This window comes from Aegilops tauschii, chromosome 6 (genome assembly GCF_002575655.3).
Source record: "Aegilops tauschii subsp. strangulata cultivar AL8/78 chromosome 6, Aet v6.0, whole genome shotgun sequence".
In the NCBI taxonomy this organism is placed as follows: domain Eukaryota; kingdom Viridiplantae; phylum Streptophyta; class Magnoliopsida; order Poales; family Poaceae; genus Aegilops; species Aegilops tauschii.
This window is the reverse complement of record NC_053040.3, coordinates 190829230-190852344: the sequence shown is the minus strand read 5'-3', so window position 1 is coordinate 190852344 and position 23115 is coordinate 190829230. Positions and strand designations below refer to the sequence as shown.

Genomic DNA, 23115 nt, shown 5'->3' with positions numbered 1-23115 from the left:
GAGGCCCGCGGCGGCGGCGGGTCTGTGGGAGGAGGCCCGCGGTGGTGGCGGGTTCTGCGGGAGGAGGCAGGCGGCGGGGTCTGCGGGAGGAGCCAGGCGATGGCGGCTGGGTCTACCGGAGGAGGCCCGCGGCGGCGGGCGGCGGGTCTGCCGAAGGAGCCCAATGGCGGCGCTGGGGTTCCGAGATGGGAGGAATCGAGAGGTTGGAGACGACCAGGAAGGTCGTGGGTAGATTATGCATCGGTCCAGGATGTGATAGTGGGCCGGCGGGTTGCTCTGTTTTTTGCTTTCATGGATCAGGAAAGTCCCATCGGGCCCAATATAGGGCTGATTGTGATCCAAATAGTTATTCTGATCCCAGGATCAGAATAGTGTTATATATATATAGCTGGTCTATTCTGATAATATTATTAGAATAGTTATTCTGATAACACTTCGGCACTGCATGCTCAACAGAAGTGAACTGCATCTTCTTTACGTCGCGTCCTGCAATGCTACACAGGAGAACTGCTTCATTTTCTGGCAGTCCGCCCGCGTATTCTGCGTGGAATCGGGTGTTGCAGGGTGATTTAGTTTGTCTCTGTATCTCATTTTACCTTTATTCTTTCTAATTTAAAGGAAAATCTATTAGAGTGCTTGCAAATCGAGGGATTTGGCAGACGAGCTTTCTCTGTTCGTCCGTGCTCGCTTCAGATGCGATTTTTTTGTGCTCGCATGTTGTTTTTTAGTAGGAATTGTTTGATTGCGTTCATTTTAATCGGTCTGTTCACTCTATAATTTGTTAATTTTTAGGAGTTTTTTTTCAATTCCTGTTATTTTCATTGTGCGGCGGGAGAGCTTCGTCCGCTCCTCTGTTCTTGATGATTTTTTGGATTTTTGCGCGTCCATGCGTGTTTGAATATTGTAATTAGTGTTGCTATAGGTTTGAATTCATTGTATTGCGGGTATAATTGTAATTTTGTAATTGCAATTTTTAAACGAGAGCTGATGCTGTTCGTCCAGTTGCCGTGTCTTCCATGTAATTTTTTGCGGGAGTATTTTTTTTATAGTTTAGTGGTTGGACAATTTTTAGGCATGCGTTGTTTCGGAAGTATTTTTCGATAGTCTACCACATGTCTGCAGTTCTACTGTTTTTAATTTTATTTGTTGTAGTTGTTGCATAAGTTGTTTGTGCACTGCATTTTCGTTAGTAGTGTACTTCGTTGTAGCTACTTTACAGTGGTTATTGCAGTTTACGAGATTTCTGTTTTCTTAAACTGAATTCTGTGTTCTATAGGACTTCATAATATGCACTTCCGTACTGCATTAGCATTGTGGTTAATGTTTCTATTATGGTATTAGAATGGATGGTCCATTTTATGCTTGTGTTAGCTGAATAGTTATTATAAGAATTATTTTGAACTGCATACTATGAGAGTTTTTTTTTAACATCATATCTTAACTACAAAGTTTCGATCATTCGCATTTCCTTGTTACTGTTCAGAGGACAGCTTTTTTATTATTAGGACCACACTATGTGCTTGAGAGAACTGCATTACTGCCAACAGCAACTTGTCTAAAAAGGATGATAAAATGATGCAGTTGAGGTTGCATACTTTAAAATAGGCATCGTTCAAAGTGTTTGATGGACATAATTTTAAAAGCATACAGCATAATCAAAGCATTAGAAATATTGTTTGCTTCATATTAGATAGCCTAGAGTGCAAATATTTTAAACTTGAGGGAGTCTTCTGCTTTGTAGAAAAACACCATGGCCACTTCTCCGACGTCAAAGCCATTCTGGGAGACAAAATCTTTCCAACCAGTAGTTATGTTGATGCAGTCTTCAGAGTCGATGTGGTAGTCAGCTTGCGTGTCTGCATACCCATTCTTGTGTTCTGTCTCCAAAGTAATCTTCCCTGAACTCGGAGCATGAAATTTTATTGTGGATGGCAGTTTCTGCATATTGGAATGGGTGTTAAAAGAATTTTATAAGTAAACAGCGAATGTTTTTCTTTATACTTAGGATGATGTGTTTATGTTGACTTAAATACTTACACATATATGACTGCTATTTTCTAAAGTAGTTGCAATGTATGAAGAAACTTATATACGGAATTGACCTCTAGTTTTACTAGGATATATATTATACTGCAACTTGCTTGTACTGCAAGGTCAGTTACAGTGTACTTCGCCAGCATGTCAACAGAACTGCATCGCTGATCTACTGACCATTTTTTTGTTCGTGTTTTGGGTTCTGATCTAACTATTGTCGATACCTGGTGTGGTACTGAAGAAAAATAGGTGGAAGCATCTATTTTTAATAGCTAACAAATCTGAACAACAATACAAATTATGTTTTGTATTTTGTTGACACTACTGAACAAATTGATTGAACTATATATTCAGATGTGGATTTGTAGGCTAGATTATGTCCAGAATTGTGAGGGAAAAAACATACCCAACTTTCCTGCAGATCTACGGTTGTGAGGCGATGAAGAAATGGCGGCCGAAACCCACTGTTGGGTATCATCAGGCACCCGAGCATGCTGCGCCACTCGGCGTTGGTGAGCTCCAGACCTTCTGCGTACACGCATGTGTCCGCTACGGGCGCCATCTTTGCCAAACACCTGCACTTACAGTCCATGGCTGGTTTAGTGGAATTCCAGCGAAGAGCTGGGGATGGGATGAACCCTAGATCTATGATTTTAAGAAAAAGAGGAAAGGGGGGAGGAGTAGTGTTAGTCTGGAGCACGAATGGATACGTTTTTATGCAACCAATTGAGCAACGGAAGTAATAAATGTTTGTGGTTGGTGTTAGGTGGTGGATTGGTTCTGATTCAGTGTCGTCGAATGCATTTGAGTAGCAAAAGGACTGCTTACCTGAAAATAGCAAACTGCATTGCCATATCAAGACGAACTACGGAATGCGTGGTTGGGCCTGCGTTTTGTGTATGGTATGTGGGGTTTTAAAAAAAATCAGTGGCCTTTCTTTTGTGTGTTGGGCCTGTGTTCGTGGAGTGAAGCGCATTGGGCCCAAGTCGGCCTGTCAGCACAGCTGGTTCCCGGTGCGCTGTGTGTGCGCTCTAATATTTAGTCCCACCTCGCCCGTCGAAGACGCGCCCGAACTGTTTATAAGAGCTGGCGAGGCAGCCGTATCGAACTCCTCTGGTTACTTATTTGGGCGCTTATACACGGCGCTCGCTGCTCTATGCTCTCTGACCTGTGGGCCCTTGTGCGCCGGCCCCATGCATCGTGGCTCAGAACGACTCGCCTGCTGTTGGCGCAGAACTACTACGAGACTGGCTGGGGCCGGCTGCACCTGGGTGGTCAATTTTTTTCTATTGTTTTTTTTCAATGTAAGGGCGCGCACTGCTTAGCAAACCTTCATTGCACTGCATTGATCAGTGTTCTCTACTGCATGTGCAAGCATTCCGTACTACATTTACAGTTCTCATTTTTTATTTTCATGTTTTTGCTCTTATGTAATCTTTTTCCCAATGTAGGGGAGTGCACTGCTTAGTAAACATACTTGTATTGCATTGATTATGTTCATGTACTGCACGTTCATATATTTCCGCACTACATTTTTTTCAATGTAGGGGCGTGCACTACTTTGTAAACCATCTGTGCACTGCCCTGATCAGAGTTCTGTACTACATGTGCACGCAGTCCGTATTACATGCACAGTTCTCATTTTTTTCGTGTTTTTGCTCTTATGTAATCTTTTTTGCAATGTAGGGGAGTGCACTGTTCTTGTACTGCATTGATTACGTTTGTGTACTGCACGTTCATATTTTTCGGCACTACATATGCAGATCGCATTTTTCTTTTTGTGTTTTTTCTATTATCTATTTGTTTTTCCAAATTTAGGGGCGTGCACTGCTTTGTTGGGTATGTGTAAACTTCATTTGACAGAGTCTGTACTGCATTGGTACACAACTTGCACTGCATGCGTCCTATTTTGCACACTGCTCGAATCTAATGATTCATAAGCAAACAACAGAAAACAAATTATCACAGGCATTTTGTACGACAAGTTCATCATGAGCAAACTAATTTCAATAGAAAGCAATCTAACATAATCAAAGTTCACATCATTACAAGCGATTCTGCATGGCAAGCAAACTAAGTTCAGCAAAAGCAAATGATCACAAGCAAACTAACGATACATAAGCAAACAACATAAAGCAAATTCGATGATAATTCTAAAATGACGCTGGCATTGGTGGCTCTTTGGCCGGCACCATCTTCTTCTTCACCAGTCAGCGTCTCCCCATCCCCAGCTGCTCCTGGCGCGCTTCTTGGGGGGGCTCCTCCTTCTCCAGATTTGCACGGCGAAGCCCGTCCTGGGTGAGGGTGATGCAGTTCCATATCTCGTACGCTGCATAGGCATCCTTTGCCGCATACTCGATGTGCCTCATGGATAGAGGCAGGGTGGCCCAGCGCTTGTGCTCGTCGTCGGTGATTTTCTTCTTCATGTTGTTGTAGTAGTCGTCGATGAGCATGCCGGAGACGTCTCCAAGGGAGTCCAACTCCTTGGTTGCCTCAGGCACCCTCCACTCCATCTGGATGTCGATGAAGTTGGCGACCTCCAGATTGACGCGCTCTAGCCTTTTTTGTCGCCGTCGATGGAGAAGCCTGCAGAGGTGTACCTGGGGTCGGCGAGGAAGTTGTCGAAGACGGTGCACCTTTCAGCGACGCTCAGTTGGAAGAGCAGCACCGGTTGTTTCTTGCCGATGGAGAGTTGGCAGAGGGCGGGTTTCTGTGTCGCTTCAGGCTCGTTGTCGTACTCGAGATCAATGCCAACGATCTTGTGGCGCTGGAGGCTGAGGTGGCGCTCGTACTGCACGAGGGTGATCGCCACCTGCTTCTTGTCATTGGTGTGATGACGTGCAACTTGGTGTTGCCGTGGGCCTCCACGCCCTGGTATTCGTCGGCGAACGCCATGGCCGGTAGTAGGGCTTGGTGTTTGCGTGGAGATGGATGTGTTGGAGCGATTTGGTGGCAGCGCAATGGATACTTGTGTTGTTGTGGATGAGAAGGCCTATGGCAGGGGTCTGAATTTATGGGGAGGGCGCGGGGTGGGATGGCCGCATCGGATGAACTGCACAATCTCGCTGACAATGCGGTTTGTGCAGATCATGGGTTGGTGTTGCGTCTGTGATCGTGGGCTTGTGGCGATGGAACCGCTCCGATTGGGTGGTTGTATGCGAACGTGGTGTTTTTTAACGTGTTTTTTATTTTTTGATCAATATATTTTTTAACCACCACTTTCTGTGCGAACGGGCATTTTGTGACGTTTATATGTATCCTGCGCGATAATGAAACTGCATTGGTTATAGTTCTGCACTGCATCGTGTGCAATGGAGAACTTCACAATATTTTTTGCGTGTCCTTGCTGCAGCCCCTGAATATAGTACAATGTATTCCGTAATTTTACGAGTTTTTTGCTATGTTCTATACCGTGTATTTATTCATGTAGGTAATCCGGAACTGGATTGCTAAATCGTATTGCTTCGTGTAACGAAATGCACTGCATCTTTCTAGTGCTGTGTACTGCATCTATTTTTTTGCCTGTACTTACTGCAGTCCCTGTACGGGAGGGGTAGGGGGGTTGGGGGGCCTCCTACATGTCCGTTCCAGGCGATCCCGCCGCTCCGCTGACAGGGAGAGAGACCGAGAACAATCCCCTCTCCTCTCTTGAAGTTCCTCCCTCGAGCAAAACCGCCGTCGCCCGCAGCAACCGCCGTCGCCCGAGAAACCGCCGCCCTCAAGAGGTTCTTATTCCTGCATTCCGCGTTGTCCGCTCCGCGAGCCCTTGCCGTTGCGCTCCCGCAGCCCTTTCCTGTCTGTTGCCGTCGCCGCACCCCCCCCTTCCCCGTCGTAGCCGGCGCCGCCGGCGCCGCACCTTTTTTGTGGTTCGTTCCGCTTGTTCTCGGTCTTGATCGTCCCCTCGTCTTGTTTTGTTATTCTCGTAGTTGCTGTTGTTGTTTTTGCTTGTGTAATTTTTCCGTAGGCAGCCGATTTTATCTCGATTTTGGTCGATACTCTTGTGTAGCAAGGTGGATCTAGGGTTTCATGAGATTTTCACCGATTTTGTTGCTTATATCTGTCACTTCGTCGTTGTGCTGCAGGCAAACGCCATGTCTTCGTCGAGCAGAGTGGGAGGAGGAGTTCAGGGTATGTGGAGTGCTTATTTTAGGCTTTTGTTTATTTTGTTTGATGTTTATCTAGTTTCCTAAATCATCCTGCATATTGGTTTATGCTCTGTTAGTTTTCAGCGTTCGTTTGCATTATTTTGTCACGTGATGTTTTGTAATTTCTGTTTCTGGTTATTTTTGAATCAAGTAGGTGATTGTGGTTCTCATAATGATACACCAATTGGGTCTCGTTATCCTGGTGGTAAGGATCATGGTGTGGAGGGAGGACATCAATTGAATTCGCCGATTGAAACTTCTCCCATAAGTGTGGCCCCTCCTTCTGGTATGCGATTGATTTGTTTATTTTGTGTATGTTGGTTCTTTTGATGTTGTACCAATTGGTGTTGCCTTGCTGCATCTAGTCCGACATTTTGTTGGGAAGAAACATGAAGTTAGTGTATGCAGCACTATATTTTATTTTGTATATGTGAACTCCACTATATGTATGTGTGAACTGCATTGTTGTTTTATTCAAGTTTTTTGTGCAATGCATTAATTTTTGTTTTTAGCTTATGGTTGGAGCACTGCATTTTATATGTCTAAGTGTACTGCATTTTGTGCACTTTTTAACGACCATAGTCAAACTTCATTTTGACGCAGTGTCTGTTTTCCATGCTGGGGCGCCTGGGTTTGAGGAGGTTACTCAATTGATTGACCATTATTTTGCAGAGGGTAATGTTGGTGTGAGCTTTGACCAGAGGCGTCCAGTTTTGTCTGAGACATAGTCGCAGTCTGTTGATGGTACAGAGGAAGTTACACTGGATTGGATGGTCTCGGAACAGCTTTGTGAATATGAGTTGAAGCAAAGAAAGAAGAAGTTGAGGTTTGAAAGTGACTCAAAAGAGTTTGCGGAGAAAGAGAAGCAGAGGAGAGCTGCAGATGGTGCCAAGGGTGCCAAATTTGCCAAGGTGAAGAAGCCTTCTGTGCAGAAGAAGAGGCTGAGTACTGTTGCTGAGGAAGGTGGAACACCTCGGTGGAGTCCACGTGTTGCTGGCATGAACAAGAATCTTGGCAAGAGAACTTCTGAAGCTGGTGGAAAGGATGATCCTCAGTGCAAGCGACTACATGTCACTGAAGGTCCCAACTCTGATGATGATGACTTTGTGCTTGCTGATTTTGTGAGGGATGTTCTTAGTGGTAGACGCAAAGACTGTGGTTCATCTAAGAGTCTACCCAAGCGTGCGAGTGACGATGTCGATGAAGATGTTTGTGGTGACTCTGGCGAGGAGGTGGATGTTGTTCCAAAGGTTTGTTGAAGTGGACTGCATTTGTTTTCTTCATTGTTATTCTATTTGTGTTTTCTCTGTCTCTTTTTTTATGGCTAGTCTTCTAATGTGGATTGCATTTCCCCTTACACAGAGGAAGAAGTCTAGTAAGAGCAATGCAGCTGAAGATGATGCTGAGGGAGATGATTCTCGATTTAACAAGACCATACGTTTGTCGCTTCCCACTATTTGCAAGGCTGCTGCCTTGCTGAAAGAGGCACACTGTAGTCGTGTTCGGGATGCTGGATTTGGTGTTGTCTTTGAACTGATAGTAAAGAAAAATGTGTCGTGCATTCTTATGTGCTATCTGATGGGAGTGATTGACCCTGCCACCATGATAACGGACTTTGGGAATGGCAGGGCTCTTCGAATCAATCGTGATGTAGTTTATCACATTTTTAATTTACCCATGGGACGTCACACCGCACCCATGCCTGCTGCCAGCGGCCATGATGACTCATTGAGTGCCCTCAAGGATGAGCTTGGCTTTGACCGTTCAAAAAGTATAGGTGTCAAGGACTTGCTTGAGAAGTTGAAGGCGTTGGTGGAGGAAGATGATCATGTGACTGTTGACCTTGCTGTGAAGGTGTTCTTCCTGATACTCTACCAGAATTTGCTGTGCCCTGGGCCTGCAGTTCGTTTGGGTAGAGTTGCTGCAATGGTAGAGAACATGGATTATGCGGCTATGGCTCAGATGGACTTTTGCCAGCTTGTTGTTGATGAGTTGCAGGCAGCTGTGGTGAGGTGGCAAACGGAAGGCAGCAAGCAGAATTTTGCAGAGGGTTGTTCCATTGTCCCCCTGATTATGTATCTTGACTACTTGAAGCTTCGCAAATTTTCAGTCATGCACACGTTGACGCCACGTGCGTCATACCTGACGACCAAGGACCTGATGAAGTTATACAATGAGGATGTGCTTGTGAAGGGAAAGATTTACTTGGAAACTTACAAATTTGGGAAGCTGCCGGTTAGTGCATCTGAGTTTTTAATATCAGTTTTTTTAAAAGGTGCAGCCATTATAAATTTGAACTTTTCTAGTACTCACATGTGTACTTGTCTTTGCCTCTTGTCTTTTTTTGCAGTGGAAGGCGTCATGTGATATTGTGTACAACCGTCCTGTTGCAGTTGTATGCGGCAGCTTTGATGCGGGACCTAGCACTCATGCTATGTTTTATGAGCCTAAACAGACATTTGTTGGCGGGAAAAAACACGAGGAGATTGATGAGCTTCTTGTGAAGGTTTTGAAGTTGACTAAAGATTTGCCAACATCTGGTGACAGGTTGAGGACAGTTGCTAGTTTTTTCCCTGTTGGCCATGGCCCACGAGATGAAGATATTGTTGCTGCTCACAATTTTGATTGTGGCGTGATTGAAAGCCTGAAGATTGTAGTGATGAATGTTCGGTCTTCCTATGCTCAACTGAGACATACACAGGAGGAAAAATGTGGTCGGTATGAGAAGGATGCTGGGCATATTTTGGATGAAATGAACCGTCAGGACGCTGGGGTTCGCGCTGATAATGTATGTTCTAGGTTCTTTGTTGCTTTGATCCTCTTTTGTGTATTATGTGGACTGCTCCTCACTATTTTTGTTTTTTGTGATAGGCTAGAGTGGAATCTTCTGGTGTCCATGGAACTAGGGACGATGGAATTGGTCAGGTACAAGTACTTCTGCCATGTCTGTTCTGCCATGTGTCCCTCTTCTTAAACTTGCATTTGTTGCTTTCCATTTTTATTGTATTTTGTGTGTACTTCACGGTTGTAAAGTGTGTACTGCTTGAGCATAGTTGATTTTTTTTTCTTCTTTTTTTGTAGTAACCATCTTATTTTCGTTTTTGGTTTGTTCTATGCCCGTAGACTGGTGCAGCTGCTTGTGATGTGCACAAAGAGTCCTACGATGGCTCTGGGAAGGATGAGGTCTTGGCTGATGCATCGTCCCCTCCGGATGTTGTAGCTGATAAGGTATAGTTGTATTACTTGTTCTGTTAGTGTGTTGTAATCTAATTTTTTTGTTGTTGTTATAAACTTGATGTACGGTGTTATGCTTAGTCATATGCATTTTCATTTACATATGTTAGCTGCAATAGTTTTACATGTGTGACCTTCAGTCTTTGACAGAAGTGAACTGCATTCCATTTCGCATGCGTGGTCCATAATGTTTTACATAAGTAAGCTTTAGTATTTAACATAACTGAACTGCAGCGTTTGACAAAGTGAAATGCAGTTCTTTTTTACGTATATGTGTGTTGAAGTTGTAGTTGTTTTGATACACGTGGGTTGCAGTTGTTTGTTGTGTTAATTATCCCCACGCACATTTTTTGTTATTGTGTGTTTTTTAATCTTTCCACAGCCTGAGAAGAAAATGTGGAAGTTCACGTTGATCTGAATCAGGGCGGTTGTGCTGTTGATGGTGGTGGCAGTGTTGGTGCTTCTGCATCGGTTGCCGTCGACTGTGCATACCCATCTGTAGCTCAAGAATCCCATGATGCTGTTTCCCCCAGCCGGCATTAAGATTCTGATTTTGGCATTGAAAAGCCGCTGGAGAATGTCGTCCCTGCTGTTAGTGTTGTTGCTTCCCGTGTTTGTCTGGCGTCCAACGATGTTACTGAAGTATCGAGAGTGGAGCCTCATGTAGCTGAAGTATCTAAGGACGTTGCGGTTGACCAGACTGTTGTAAATCCAGATAATGCTGATGTTGCTGCAGAAGGGCAGTCCAGTGATGTTGTGTTGGATTCGTCACAACCTATCCAAGAAAATGTATTGGTCAGCTCTGAAAAACAACATCATGAAGACTCTGACACTGAAGGCAAGAGTTTTGTTTTGAACAGTACAGTTGAAGTTTTTCTCATTTCATTTTGTTTAATTACTATGGTATCTGTATTAGATCTTTAATGATAAGTGAAACTTGATCTTTTGTTTATGATTTTCAAAATAGCTAGCAGAATTTCCTTGGCTTAATATTTGAACTTCATTATTTGGATAAGTGAACTTCAGCTTTTTTATTATAGATGACGAGCTTCCTGTTGTGACACCGTCGAGCATTGATCCAGCTCTCCTGAAAAGAGACAATGAGTTGTACTCTTCTGTTACGAGGGTTCGGAAGGACAAGAAGAAGAATTATGGTTTTTTTAGAAATTGTTTTGTTCATATGTATTTTCTAATTTTGGTTTTTAGCCCTTTTTCTTTGTTGTTATTTTTTTAGTATCTAATGTTTCAGTTTGTCATGAAAAATTCAGGGACATGATTGCTTTTAAAACTGACTTGGGTGATATTACCATTGGCGAAGTTGGTCAATCCATTTGGGATAAAGGGATGCTCACTACAAGACTTGTAGATCTTGGGGTTTCTTTGCTGGTAGACAAGTTTAAGGGATCTCCGACAATGGTTGTCCCGTACCATATTTGTGTAAGAATGCAGAAATTTTTGATTTATTTTTTTGATTTTATTTTCTGATTTCGTGCGACGACATGTTTTCTTGAGCACTATTTGATTTTTGGTTTTGTGTTGGCAGACAAATATTTGGAATTGTGGTACTGTAGGCAGGAGTGTTAAAATGAAGTTCTCTTCAAAATCCGAGGAGCGTGTTGATAAAAAGGATATGGTGATTAACGTTTTTATGTGTCGAATACTACATTTTTGCGTGTTCATTTTTATAGTGTTCTGTTTCTTCTTCTTATAATACTTTTATTTATTTTTTCGTGCTTTGAACATGTCCTTTTTGCAACTTTTGATCCGCCAGATATGATGGATGGTGTTGGTCATTATTGTGTAGTTGCGTTAAATGTGAAAGAAAGGCGGTTTGAATTTCTTGACTCGCTCAATAAACCTGGCAGCGCTGATGCAATCAGGGTTTTTAGGAGGATGGTTAAAAATATCAAGTGTGCATGGAAAGAAGGAAGCTCAAGTTCTGATGAGCCGCTAAATCCTCCTACACTTGATGGATTTGTGTTGAAACATGTCATTGTCCCAATGCAGCCAAATGGGTGTGTTCCGTACAGCCTCTCTTCTCCATACTGCTCAAGTTTTTTATTTCATTTTGTGAAACTGATGTTTTTTATTCTTTTATTGCAGGCATGATTGTGGATTCTATATGTTTCAATTCTTGCAGACTTGGGATGGTGTTCGAGTTGCTCCGTTTGGGGTGGAGCACATTGGCTACATCAGAAAGGCCATGCTCTATAGTTGGCTCACATCGAGAAAGTGTTCCCTTGATTTAACATCACTTTTAATTTTTGCAGATAAAGGTTGTTTTAGTGAACTTCTTTATCCTTCCTTTATTTATTTTTTGTGTGTTGCTTGCTTCCGGCTCTTACGGGCTTTTTTTACTAGTTTGTTTAGTTAAGTTCGTGATTTAGAATTGATGTGTATATTTGTTTGTTGTGTTAGTGAGATGCATTTTATTTTTTGGGCAAGTGAGCTACATTGTTCTTCATAAGTGGGCTGCATTGTTCTATACAAGTGGGCTGCATTATTGTATACTTTTTTGTTCTGCATTGCTGTAGACAAGTGGACTGCATTGTTGTAGACAATTGTGCTGCATTCTATTCTTTAGTGAACTGCATTTTTTATTTTAATGAGATGTATTACATGTTTTTAGTTTTTGTATTTTGTGCTGAGTGTTTCCATGTTTTTTCTACACGGTTTTAGGTTTTGATGGGGGGCTTCATGAAGGCTATACGTCACTGTTTGAGTCCCAGGGTTCTGAGGTGGTTATGGAGGATTGTGTCATTGAAATATCTCCAGATAATTCTGGTTCTTTGGCTGGAGATGGTTTGAACACAGTTGTGGCGTCTGGACCTCATGGTGGAAGTGTTTCTCGACCTAGCTCTCCCCGCGATGTATTTGATGTTGATGATGATGATTTTGTTACGCCGTTTCCTCGCGCCACTAGGGCTAGGAGTGCAGCAATTAATCGCCCTCCTGAGGATGACGTTGAAATATTTTCGAACAAGAGGGCAGGTGAGAGGGCTTTTAAGTTGAGATGATCCATAGAGAAATTGAAGCCTCCTGATGTCACGATGAACATTATTCCTTATACACGATGAACCAGCATCGCCAGACGTTTGATATCCATGACACTAGAAAGTACACTGGCCATCCTGATGTCACGACAAAGTGGTGCAGGACTGATTACCACTCAGATTGCACTGAAGTGGTATGTCATTTTTTTGCCAAGTGCAGAGCTTTTTTGTGTTTCTCCTACTGCATTTTTTATAAACTGCACATGCAATGTTAGCACACATAGAACCACACTTGTTTATGTAGTGCACTGCAACATGTGCGTGACAGAACTGCATTTTTCTCAGGCCCCCCATAATCCTTGTAAAAAAGGAGATAAAAGGAAATGACCTCACGTGCATTTAAAAGAGGGACTGTCTAGACGTTGAGAACAATTTTTATATTTTTCGGTTCGTCTGAATAGTAATTTGATCTGTGGTGTGTGTTATTTTTACATTGTGCTTCCTTTTTTGCCAGATGAGGAGGATGACTCAGTTGCTGAAGGGGATTTATGGTGAAAAAGTGTATAAATCTAAGAACCACCCTGACTGGGTTAAATTGGAAGAGAAGCCCTCTTACCCGGTCGTGCCAGCGCAGGGAGCAAACGAGTGCGGAATCTATGTTCTGAGGGTGACGCAGTTGTATTACAGCCAACATCTAGTTGAGAAAATTATCAAAACCGATGTAACACCTTCTCTGTCTTCTTCTTTTTCTTGTTACTTTTTTTATTCTTTTACTTTTTCACTTTTTGTTCTTTATGGCAACCTTTTATTTAATCACTGTTTGCATTTTTTTCTTTTTCTTTTTTCAGCCTGCTGTTGAAGATTGGAAGGCGAAGTACATGTTCCAGCTGCTTTCAATTCTTCGAACATGTTGTGTTATGAAGACATGCCGCTTGACCTACGAGAACTGATTGCGGACCTCGGGCTTACTTCCCTGTCGCAATCGCAGACGCAGTAACAATCTACTTGGTAAAAACCCTGTGTATGGACAAGAACTAGGGGTTCATGTTGTGTACTGTGTGGTGTCTAAGGTATATAATGTATGAAAAGACTTTTGTTTTTCTGTTGTTGTGATTTTTCGTCTGCTTTTTTGGAGCAGTGTTTTTATGGACGAATATGTATCTGTACGTGTATTTTATATAAATAATTCATACAGTATATATATGTGTATATTTTTATTTTTGTTGAACTTACACGTTCTATGTGAACTGGCATTTTTGTCACGCTTATATGTATATTATGTGTCCCATAAACTGCATTGCATGTGAAGCCGAACTTCTTCGTCCAACAAAAAGGATTGCATTTGTCTACAAGTTTGTGCTGCACATTTTTTTGGTGCACTTTTTTGCCGCAGACCCTGCATTCATGTGTGTATCCTGGAACTGCATTGCTGTATGATACTGCACTGCTTTTTCCTAACCAAGTGCACTGCTTTTTCCTAAAGATGAACCCTTCAGTTGGTTATTTTTTTATTGTTTGTATTGTAAGGTATGGGGGGGTTGCCCCCCCCCCCATTTTTTGGTTGTTTATAGATTTGTATTTGCTCTTTGTATTCCCTGTACTTACCACACTGCGTGCGTTACGCGAGGCCCAGCAGGGGGTGGGAGGGGGGTCGTGACCCCCCTCCCCACCCCTCCTGTGAGGCCGAGCCAGGAACGAGCCGGACCAGGCGGCGACGCGGCGTGCGGCGGCGCCGCATGCACAGGCGAGTCCGTCACACCCCGTCGCCTCCCTGTCTATCTTAGGGGTGTGGCTCTGGGGTTGCGTGCGTCCTATTGTTCGATAAACAGAATGTCCGCACTGCGCCTGTCCACCAAGCGCACTACGTGCGTTAGCGCGAGGCCGAGCAGGGGGGTGGGAGGGGGGGTCATGACCCCCCTCCCCACCCCCCTGCTAGGCCGAGCCTGGAACGAGCCAGAGCAGGTGGCGACGCGCCGTGCAGCGGCGCCGCATGCGCAGGTGAGTCCGTCACACCCCGTCGCCTCCCTGTCTATCTTAGGGGTGTGGCTCTGGGGCTGCGTGTGTCCTATTGTTGGATAAACAGAATGTCCGCACCGCGCCTGTCAACCAAGCGCACTGCGTGCGTTAGCGTGAGGCCGAGCAGGGGGGTGGAAGGGGGAGTCGTGACCCCCCCTACCCACCCCCCTGTGAGGCCGAGCCTGGAACGAGCCGAAGCAGGCAGCGACGCGCCGTGCCGCGGCGCCGCATGCGCAGGCGAGTCCGTCACACCCCGTCGCCTCCCTGTCTATCTTAGGGGTGTGGCTCTGGGGTTGCGTGCGTCCTATTGTTCGATAAACAGAATGTCCGCACTGCGCCTGTCCACCAAGCGCACTACGTGCGTTAGCGCGAGGCCGAGCAGGGGGGTGGGAGGGGGGGTCATGACCCCCCTCCCCACCCCCCTGCTAGGCCGAGCCTGGAACGAGCCAGAGCAGGTGGCGACGCGCCGTGCAGCGGCGCCGCATGTGCAGGTGAGTCCGTCACACCCCGTCGCCTCCCTGTCTATCTTAGGGGTGTGGCTCTGGGGCTGCGTGTGTCCTATTGTTGGATAAACAGAATGTCCGCACCGCGCCTGTCAACCAAGCGCACTGCGTGCGTTAGCGTGAGGCCGAGCAGGGGGGTGGAAGGTGGAGTCGTGACCCCCCCTCCCCACCCCCCTGTGAGGCCGAGCCTGGAACGAGCCGGAGCAGGCAGCGACGCGCCGTGCCGCGGCGCCGCATGCGCAGGCGAGTCCGTCACAACCCGTCGCCTCCCTGTCTATCTTAGGGGTGTGGCTCTGGAGTTGCGTGCGTCCTATTGTTGGATAAACAGAATGTTCGCACTGCGCCTGTCAACCAAGCGCACTGCGTGCGTTAGCGCAAGGCCGAGCAGGGGGGTGGGAGGGGGGTTGTGACCCCCCTCCCCACCCTCCAGCGAGGCCAAGCCCGGAACGAGCCGGAGCAGGCGGCGACGCGGCGTGTCGTGTCGCCGCATGCGCAGGCGAGTCCGTCACACCCCGTCGCCTCACTGTGTATCTTAGGGGTGTGGCTCTGGGGTTGCGTGCGTCCTATTGTTGGATAAACAGAATGTCCGCACCGCGCCTGTCAAACAAGCGCACTGCGTGCATTAGCGCGAGGCCGAGCAGGGGGGTGGGAGGGGGAGTCGCGACCCCCCTCCCCACCCCCCTGTGAGGCCGAGCCTGGAACGAGCCGGAGCAGGCGGTGACGCGGCGTGCCGCGGTGCCGCATGCGCAGGCGAGTCCGTCACACCCCGTCGCCTCCCTGTCTATCTTAGGGGTGTGGCTCTGGGGTTGCGTGCATCCTATTGTTGGATAAACAGAATGTCCGCACTGCGCGTGTCAACCAAGCGCACTGCATGCGTTAGCGCGAGGCCAAGCAGGGGGGGTGTGAGGGGGGTCATAACCCCCCTCCCCACCCCTCCTGCGAGGCCGAGCCTGGAACGAGCCAGAGCAGGCGGCGACGGGGCGTGCCGCGGCGCCGCATGCGCAGGCGAGTCCGTCACACCCCATCGCCTCCCTGTCTATCTTAGGGGTGTGGCTCTGGGGTTGTGTGCGTCCTATTATTGGATAAATAGAATGTCTGCACTACGCCTGTCAACCAAGCGCACTGCATGCATTAGCGCGAGGCCGAGCAGGGGGGTGGGAGGGGGTCGTGACCCCCCTCCCCACCCCCCTACGAGGCCGAGCCTCGAACGAGCCGGAGCAGGCGGCAACGCGGCGTGCCGCGGCGCCGCATGCGTAGGCGAGTCCGTCACACCCCGTCGCCTCCCTGTCTATCTTAGGGGTGTGGGTCCGGAATTGCGTGCGTCCTATTGTTGGATAAACAGAATGTCCGACTGCGTCTGTACACCAAGCGCACTGCATGCGTTAGCGCGAGGCCGAGCAGGGGGTGGGAGGGGGGTCGTGACCCCCCCTCCACTCCCCTTGCGAGGCCGAGCCTGGAACGAGCCGGAGCAGGCGGCGACGCGGCGTGCCGCGGCGCCGCATGCGCAGGCGAGTATGTCACACCCCGTCGCCTCCCTGTCTATCTTAGGGGTGTGGCTCTTGGGTTGCGTGCGTCCTATTGTTGGATAAACAGAATGTCCGCACTGCGCTTGTCAATCAAGCGCACTGCATGCGTTAGCGCGAGGCCGAGCAGGTGGGTGGGAGGGGGTCGTGACGTGGGATTGTGCCATTGAAGCCAAGTGAAAAGATTCGCCGTGGTAGTGTTTTTGATTAGCTGGAAAAAATATTCGTCTAAGCGAACTGCAATGCTTTATTGACAGCACATCTTTCGTCCCATACCGGACTGCACAGCGGACTGCATTTTTTTAAGGTAAGGGGGTACTGTAGTAAATTGCTAGTTGTGCGTCGTTGGGTTTTGTTTTTGGGCTGTGAGAATTTGTTGGACCTTTGTTCGGGGACTGAAGACGCATTGGGCCCAAGTCGGCCTATGAGCACGGTTGGTTCCCGGTGCGTTTTGTGCGGCCTAATGTTTAGTCCCACCTCGCCCGCGGAAGGCGCGCACGACCTGTTTATAAGCGCTAGCGAGGCAACCGTATCGAAATCCTCTGGTTACTTATTTGGGCGCTTATACACGACGCTCGTTGCTCTATGCTCTATGACCTGTGGGCCCATATGTGCCCGCCCCCATGCATTGTGACTCAGAACGACTCGCCTTCTGTGGGCGCAGACCTACTACGAGTCTGGCTGGGGACGGGTGTACCTATGGTCGTCAGTTTTTTTCCTATGTATTTTCTATCTTAAGTATTTTTTTCAATGCAGGGGCGTGCACTGCTTAGCAAACCATCCTCGCACTGCATTGATCAAGGTTCTGTACTTCATGTGCACCCATTCCGTACTACACATATTCGCACTGCATTGATCAGGGTTCTGTACTTCATGTGCACGCATTCCGTACTACACATGTTTGCGCTACATTTTTGTGCACTGCATGGGTAGCATATTTTCGCTCTTACGTATCATTTTTTCTAGTGTACGGGTGTGCACTGCTTTGTTGCTTATATGTGCACTGCATTCGTCGTAGTCCCATGATGCACGTGTACACATTTTGCACTGCGTGCATGCTTCTTTGTGCCAAAGTTGTGACTGGTTATGCCAACCCTGCGGACTGCATGGCTTACATTTAAGTACTGCATCAGGTGCACTAATTCTGTGTTGTGTACTGTGCGAAAGTGCTTCTCTTGTGGTTCATTTTAAGCATGTACCGCACTTCATGCACACATATAGTGAACTTCCTTGTAAGACTTTGGAGAACTGCACACATTTTTAGAGACCTAATACGGGACTGGCTGTGGCCTTGTTGTAGCTGGGTGGTCAATTTTTTATCCTTATCTGAAGCATTTTTTCTTTTGGAGTATATATATGTCGTGGTAGTACAAATGATGTCATTTGTACTACTTGCACCAACGTTGAGTACTGCACTGCGCGTACCAAGTCTTTATGTTGTGCACTGAACGAAAGTTGCTGCAGCCCCTTTGTTCTGCATTTGTGCATGTACTGCACTTCATGTATACACTCTGTGAACTGTGTTGTATTTGTTATGTGAACTGTATTCACGTTTTGGTATCACACATTAGATTTTTCAAAGTTTTCTGGATACTTGTTCTAACACAAACTAATTTCAGCGAAAACAATTGATCAGAAGCAAACTGTGACACATAAGCAAACCACAGAAATAAAATTTAATGATAATTCTAAAACGACATTGTTTTTACAAAAGAAATGTTCGATATGAAGCAATAGACATAATCAAAAGCTTGCATACATGAAACAAAGAACAACACAATGACTAAAGTAAAGTGAAACTAAAACTTAGCCCTGAATTATTTTTAGTTGCTATATTGGATTACAGCCTTGTTCTTCTTCTGCTTTGCTTCTTTGTCTTTTTTGCCCTGTCCAGTCCCATGATGACATCGTAGATGATTCTCCATGACTCATATGTTGCGAATGCATCTATTGCTGCATACTTGATAAGCTTTTCTGGTAGTGGGCAAAATCCCCATAGAGTATGGTCCTCCTTGCGGTTAATTTTTTTCTTCATGTCATGGTAGTGAATGTCTATCATCCTGCCGGCAACATCAGCCAAAGAGTCAAACTTCTTTTTATTGTATGGGTCTCTCCGTTCCAGCTGAATATCAATGTAGTTGTCGTAGTTGATCTCCAAACCAGATAGCTTCAGCTTGCTTTTGTCTCCTTCAATTGCGAATCCGACGAAGGTGTACTCACCATTCATGAGGAATTTTTCTAGTTCCATTAGCCTGCAAGATGTTTGTATAGAGTGAATATAGTTTATTTTCTTAGAAGTACCAATGTTTTTGTTTTGTCTGAAACTGAACTGCAATATGAATATCTGAATCTGTTGCATTGAGTAGTTGGTCATACTTTGTTCAGCATAACTAGTAAATCTGATAATATATTTTGCATAAACAATGCATGTTTTGTGCATGATTGTATTCTTGAACTGAATTTCATACATGTTTTGTATAGTAATGTTGCAGTTTTCTATTGTTCAGTCAAATAGTTTGTATTTGGTAAAACAAAATAAAACTGTGTGTATTGCTAGATCATATAATTCAAGAATTGAGCACATGAGTAACATACATGGAGCCAGATGAAAACTGTCAATGAATTCATATGCCATGCTTTTCAAAAATGAAAACCAAAGTTTAAATATTGGAGATTGCAGTGAAGAAAATTTAAAACCAATATTGACAATCAATAGTACAGATTGATAGTTATTCTAACCTATCTTTAGCTGCATAGATGTGGTAGACAAGGCATTCTTTTTCTACGCATAGCTTGAGCACTGCTGCCCGCTGTGGCTTCACGTAGTGCGTGTACTCGACATCAACATCGACTAGTTTGACGGGCATTCTGCCAATCTTCCTCCTGAGCGTGGACAGCATCTTGTCCACGTCTTCACCCTTGCTTGTGCAAACGACGTGGAGCTTGTGGTTGTCGTGGAGGTCGACGTCGTGGAGCTCCCTGGTGTACCTGCGGTGCTGCTTGTAAAGAGGTGCATCCGCCATGACTCTCCTCTGCTCTCTCTTGTTTGTTCTGGAGAGAAGAGGTTGGTGAAAGGAAGTGTGGAGAAGAAGATGCAATGGGGTTTTTTGGGGTACGAAGCAGTTGTGTTTTCTCCTCTGCTCTCCTCTGCTGTCCTTGACAGGACGTGGGAGAGGTGGAGCGGGGTGGTAGCGTGGTGGGGCTTTGTTTTTATTATGTGGCAACTACAGAGAGGTTCTGCTATGAGGGGGCTCTCTTAGTTCGTTGGAAATCCAGAACGTCGTGTCCTCTTTTTTTGTGGCTTGTTCAGGTATGCACGCAACTGTCAGAAAATGTGATGATTGTGTTTTCGGTGAATTTTCCTATTAAGTGCACTTCTTTTATATCAGAACATAACTGTGTCCGTCCACATAGTGTACTGCATGGAAGTGAAATTTATTCTTCGTGCACTGAATTATATCGGATTAGGATTGATGCAGATGTACGCACATTTAGTTTCTTGATGGAGTTCTTTCATGCAGTTCTTGATTTTATAACGGACTACTTTGCTTAACTAATAGGGCTGCATTCTTCATTTTAGCGAGACTACAATGCAATAAAAGGGGAACTGCATTTCAGAAAAAAGAATACTTCGTGCTTCCACATGGTGAACTGCATTGTTTGGCGTTTACTTCGGGATTTCTGCGTTTTATTTATTAATAGCGAACTGTAGTTTCTGGCAGTGCCACGCACATTTTCTTTTGTTGTTCTTATTCATTTAAAAAATGTTTCTAATTTTTCTTTGATGTTTTATTTTTTGAAGTTATTGTTTTTTCTTCGTGGGCCTTGTTGGGCTGTGTTCGGGGTGTGAAGACGCATTGGGCCCAAGTCGGCTTGTGAGCACGGTTGGTTCCCGGTGCGTTGTGTGCCGCCTAATGTTTAGTCCCACCTCGCCCGCGGAAGGCGCTCCCGACCTGTTTATAAGCGCTGGCGAGGTAGCCGTATCGAACTCCTTTGGTTACTTATTTGGGCGCTTATACACGGCGCTAGATGCTCTATGCTCTCTGACCTGTGGGCCCATTTGCGCCCGACCACACGCATTGTGGCTCAGAACGGCTCGCCTACAGTGGACGCAGACCTAATACGAGACTGACTGTGGCCGGATGCACCTATGGTGGTCATTTTTTTTCTTTTGTATTTTTTATCTTAAGTACTTTTTTCAACGTAGGGGCGTGCACTGGTTATCAAACCACTCGTGCACTGCATTGTTTAGGGTTCTGTACTGCATGTGCACGCATTCCGTACTACATGTTCAGGTCTCATTTTTTGTTTTCATGTTTTTGCTCTTATGTAATCTTTTTTCCAATGTAGGGGAGTGCACTGCTTAGTAAACATAACCCGTACTTCATTGATTATGTTTCTGTGCTGCAGATTCATATATTTCTGCACTACATATATAGGTCGCATTTTTTTCTTTTTGTGTTTTTGCTCTTATGTATTCTTTTTTATCAAATTTAGGGGCGTTCACTGCTTCGTTGCGTATGTGTAAACTTAATTCGACAAAGTATGTACTGCATTGGTACACAACTTGCACTGCATGCGTCCTATTTGCACACTCCATCTTATTTTCGTTTTGCACACTGCTCGAATCTAATGATTCATAAGCAAACAACAGAAAACAAATTATCACAGGCATTCTGTACGACAAGTTCATCATGAGCAAACTAATTTAAACAGAAAGCAATCTAACATAATCAAAGTTCACATCATTACAAGCGATTCTGCATGGCAAGCAAACTAATTTCAGCAAAAGCAAATGATCACAAGCAAACTAACGATACATGAGCAAACAACATAAAGAAAATTTGATGATAATACTAAAACGACGCTGGCATTGGTGGCTCTTTGGCCGGCACCATCTTCTTCTTCACCAGTCAGCGTCTCCCCATCCCCAGCTGCTCCTGGCGCGCTTCTTGGGGGGCTCCTGCTTCTCCAGCTTTGCACGGCGAAGCCTGTCCTGGGTGAGGGTGATGCGGTTCCATATCTCATACGCTGCGTAGGCGTCCTTTGCCGCGTACTCGATGTGCCTCATGGACAGAGGCAGGGTGGCCCAGCGCTTGTGCTCATCGTCGGTCATCTTCTTGTTCATGTTGTTGTAGTAGTCGTCGATGAGCATGCCGGAGACGTCTCCAAGGGAGTCCAACTCCTTGGTTGCCTCAGGCACCCTCCACTCCTTCTGGATGTCGATGAAGTTGGCGACCTCCAGATTGACGCGCTCTAGCCTTTTTTTGTCACCGTCGATGGAGAAGCCTGCAAAGGTGTACCTGGGGTCGGCGAGGAACTTGTCGAAGACGGTGCACCTTTCAGCGGCGCTCGGTTGGAAGAGCAGCACCGGGTGTTTCTTGCCGATGGAGAGTTGGCAGAGGGCGGGTTACTGCGTCGCTTCAGGCTCGTTGTTGTACTCGAGATCAATGCCGACGATCTTGTGCCGCTGGAGGCTGAGGTGGCGCTCGTACTGCGCAAGGGTGATCGCCACCTGCTTCTTGTCGATGGTGTGGATGACGTGCAACTTGGTGTTGCCGTGGGCCTCCACGTCCTTGTACTCGTCGGCGAACACCATGGCCGGTAGTAGGGCTTGGTGTTTTGCGTGGAGATGGATGTGATGGAGCGATCTGGTGGCAGCGCAGTGGATACTTGTGTTGTTGTGGATGAGAAGGCCTATGGCAGTGGTCTGAATTTAAGGGGAGGGCACGGGGTGGGATGGCCGCATCGGATGAACTGCACGATCTCGCTGACGATGCGGTTTGTGCAGATCGTGGGTTGGTGTTGCGTCTGTGATCGTCGGCTTGTGGCGATGGAACCGCTCCCATTGGGTGGTTGTATGCGAACGTGGTGTTTTTTAACGTGATTTTTTTATTTTTTGATCAATATTTTTTTAACCACCACTTTCTGTGCGAACGGGCATTTTGTGACGTTTATATGTATCCTGCGTGATAATGAAACTGCATTTGTTATAGTTCTGCACTGCATCGTGTGCAATGGAGAACTGCATGTTGTCTACAGGTGCTTACTTCACAGTATTTTTTGCGTGTCCTTGTTGCAGCCCCTGAATAAAGTACAATGTATTCCGCAATTTTACGAGTTTTTCGCTGTGTTCTATACCGTGTATTTATTCATGTAGGTAATCCGGAACTGGATTGGTAAACCGTACTGCTTCGTGTAATGAAATGCACTGCATCTTTCTAGTGCTGTGTACTGCATCTATTTTTTTGCCTATACTTACTGCAGTCCCTGTACGGGAGGGGTAGGGGGTTGGGGGCCCATTTTTCAAGTTATTGTTTTTCCTTAGTAGGCCTTATTGGGCCTGTGTTCGTGGAGTGAAGACGCATTGGGCCCAAGTCGGCCTGTGAGCACGACTGGTTCCCGGTGCGTTGTGTGCGGCCTAATGTTTAGTCCCACCTTGCCCGCGAAAGGCGCGCCCGACCTGTTTATAAGCGCTGGCAAGGCGGCCGTATTGAACTCCTCTGGTTACTTATTTGGGCTGCACACATAAAATGGTCTGTGGATTATATTTTTTTAGAGAATTATTATTTAATGATCTGCGGTTAGTTCGTGGGAATTTCTGCAGTCAAAGTCTTTGTAGAACTTCCTGGTAAGACTTTTTTGTTTTGGTAACATAAACCTTTAT

At 45.9% G+C, this 23115-nt stretch overlaps 2 protein-coding genes across 2 annotated transcripts; both read right to left on the bottom strand.

Moving 5' to 3' along the window:
* Nucleotides 1–18288: 18288 nt before the first annotated feature.
* LOC109747725 (uncharacterized) lies at nucleotides 18289–19471 on the bottom strand. The gene is made up of 2 exons (XM_020306750.1): nucleotides 19188–19471; nucleotides 18289–18700 (listed from the first exon to the last, which is right to left on the bottom strand). The coding sequence occupies exons 1-2, from the start codon at nucleotides 19469–19471 to the stop codon at nucleotides 18289–18291; spliced, it is 696 nt and encodes a 231-aa protein (XP_020162339.1).
* A 1883-nt stretch (nucleotides 19472–21354) lies between these two features.
* On the bottom strand, nucleotides 21355–22047 carry LOC141025955 (uncharacterized). Its single transcript, XM_073501887.1, has 2 exons — nucleotides 21863–22047; nucleotides 21355–21787 (listed from the first exon to the last, which is right to left on the bottom strand). Exons 1-2 carry the CDS (start codon nucleotides 22045–22047, stop codon nucleotides 21355–21357), a joined length of 618 nt encoding a protein of 205 aa, XP_073357988.1.
* Nucleotides 22048–23115: the final 1068 nt, after the last annotated feature.

Excerpts from the sequence above, each read along its gene's own strand:
- LOC109747725 (XM_020306750.1), bottom strand. The coding sequence starts at position 19,471 with ATGGCGGATGCACCTCTTTACAAGCAGCACCGCAGGTACACCAGGGAG. Across the intron at positions 18,701-19,187 it reads ATCTATGCAGCTAAAGATAG|GCTAATGGAACTAGAAAAAT; the intron begins GTTAGAATAACT and ends AACATCTTGCAG.
- LOC141025955 (XM_073501887.1), bottom strand. The coding sequence starts at position 22,047 with ATGGTGTTCGCCGACGAGTACAAGGACGTGGAGGCCCACGGCAACACC. Across the intron at positions 21,788-21,862 it reads AACGAGCCTGAAGCGACGCA|GTGCACCGTCTTCGACAAGT; the intron begins GTAACCCGCCCT and ends CGCCGCTGAAAG.